The sequence below is a fragment of the Octopus bimaculoides genome, chromosome 4, assembly GCF_001194135.2.
Source record: "Octopus bimaculoides isolate UCB-OBI-ISO-001 chromosome 4, ASM119413v2, whole genome shotgun sequence".
In the NCBI taxonomy this organism is placed as follows: domain Eukaryota; kingdom Metazoa; phylum Mollusca; class Cephalopoda; order Octopoda; family Octopodidae; genus Octopus; species Octopus bimaculoides.
The window spans coordinates 23,080,963-23,083,285 of NC_068984.1; the positions used below are offsets into that span (position 1 = coordinate 23,080,963).

Sequence of the window (2,323 nt, forward strand, 5' to 3'; positions counted from 1 at the left end):
TATATATATATATATATATATATATATATATATATAAATGTGTGTGTGTGTGTATGTATATGTTTGTGTGTCTGTGTTTGTTCCCACCATCATCACCTGACAACCGATGTTGGTGTGTTTACATCCCCTTAACTTAGCGGTTCAGTAAAAGAGACTGATAGAATAAGTACTAGGCTCACAAAGAATAAGCCCTGGGGTCGAATCATTCGACTACAGGCGGTGCTCCAGCATGGCCACAGTCAAAATGACTGATACAAGTAAAAGAATAAAAGAATAGATTGATTTTGTGCATGGATAGCTTAACTGTAGTAGTATGTCAGCCAGAAATAGGAATGTTTTCTGACTACAATGGAGAAAATACAAGAGACGTCCAAGGGTTATTCTATTCTATTGATGCAAAATCTTAAACACAACAAAATCTGCAAATTATATGCATATAACATGATATCCCTAAAAGAACTCTTTTGGCAGCAACAAAGCAACCAATTACAAGGAAGTTAGTGAAAAGAATATTCTGTTCTTTTCATTCACTGGGATGCTAAAAGAGTATCAAGATACATTTGTTTGTTCAGCCACTTGAATCAATTCTCTCAGAATGTGGAAGATGTCACTGATGAACAGGGAGAAATATTCCACCAAGTTATGAAGGTAATAGTGGAGAGATATCGAAAGAGATGAGATGTGAATACAATGGTCGATTACTGTTGGAGTATAAAAGAGGGATGCCCAAAGCTAAAACATTCCAGGATGCCTAAGAAACAGAGCTTTCTTCCTTCATACTGATATTTTACATTTTCAGGGGTTATCATGTTTTGAATACAAATGGCTGATTTTATTTTGTTTAAAATCTTGTATCAATAGAATAGAGTGACCCTAGGCCACCTTTTGTATTTTCTCCATCATAGGCAAAAAACATCACCACTTTTAGCCAAAATCTTACTATAATTAAACTATCTGTGCACAAAATCAGCTACATTCATAATTTTAGTTTATTTTATGCAAGGGGGTAGAGTGACAATGAAGTATTTTTCACACTTTGGCTCTCTGCTCCAAAGTCAGATCAAACTAAATTTAATAGTGAAAAACCAAGGTAGTGTGTATACAAACATTTTGATGTAATTGGTAAAAACAAATAACATATCTGGATTTGGTACAAAAAAGTGCTTCATAAACACTTGTCTATACAACAGAAAACTTTCTGTTCCAAAATTCTGTAGACTTGTGTAATTATCATCATCATCATCACTGTTTTAACACTCACTTTTCCATTCTTGCATGGGTTGGACAGAGTTTATTGAGCTAGATTTTTCACAGCCAATAAAGAAAGAATTATTATCATCATCATTATTTTTATAATTAATTACCTTTATTATTTCATTCTGCAACTGTACTATTTTCTGTTTGTAGTTGTTCAACTCATTTGTCTGACTAATCATCTTCAACTTCAATGTAGCTTTAAAGTGAAAAAGAGAAAAAAAAGAAAGAAACAACAGTTTATTCTTGCTATTCATTACTTCTATGTACATGGAAGTGAGACATGGTGTCTGAGGGAAAGCGAAATGGCAATTTTGAGAAGGACCAAGAGAGCAATGATAAGAGCAATGTGTGGTACGAAACTATTGGATAAAACGAGGGCTGAGGACTTGATGGGGATGCTGGGGTTGAAGGAATTGGTGGAACAGCTGGCGAGGGTGAATGTAGTGTGATGGTATGGTTATGTGTTGAAGAGGGATGAGGATTGTGTTCTGAGGAGAGTGCTTGAGTTTAAAGTGAATGAACCTCGAAGGCGAGGTCAACCAAAGAAAACGTGGAGGGGACAGGTGAAAGAGGAGATTGGGAGGGTTGGCCTGAGGAGGGAGGATGCCCAAAACCAGGTGAGATGACGAGATGGTGTGAGAGTGGTTGTTGTAAGAGTGAGGCAGATCCAGCTACCCCCGTTAACGGGGACAAAACCGGATTTAACATATTGCAATTCATTCATATATACAGGAAAGCATTTAATGGCCACATTTAAATACATTGAATATATGTACATTTCCTGTAAATATACAGGTTGCATTTTACACCCACCTGCACATTCTCTTACCTCTCTTATTGGTTTCACATGCTATATATTTATTCTTTTCAGTCATTTGATTGCGGCCATGCTGGAGTACCGTCTTTAGTCAAACGAATCGATCCCAGGACTTATTCTTTGTAAGCCTAGTATTTATTCTATCAGTTGCTTTTGCCAAACCACTATGTTATGGGGACATAGACACACCAATATTAGTTGTCAAGCAATGCTGGGGTGACAAACACAGGCACACAAACATATATATAT

At 36.3% G+C, this 2,323-nt stretch overlaps 1 protein-coding gene across 2 annotated transcripts in view; it reads right to left on the reverse strand.

Moving 5' to 3' along the window:
• LOC106876740 (coiled-coil domain-containing protein 33) overlaps positions 1-2,323 on the reverse strand; it is a 28,654-nt gene that overhangs the window by 16,699 nt on the left and 9,632 nt on the right. For both annotated transcript variants that reach the window (XR_008263878.1, XM_014925431.2), the window contains exon 4: positions 1,365-1,453. Coding sequence is in view for 1 of the 2 variants with exons in the window: in XM_014925431.2 (XP_014780917.1) it covers positions 1,365-1,453 (89 nt within the window). In the remaining variant the exon portion in view is untranslated. The remainder of the gene's footprint in view (positions 1-1,364; positions 1,454-2,323) is intronic.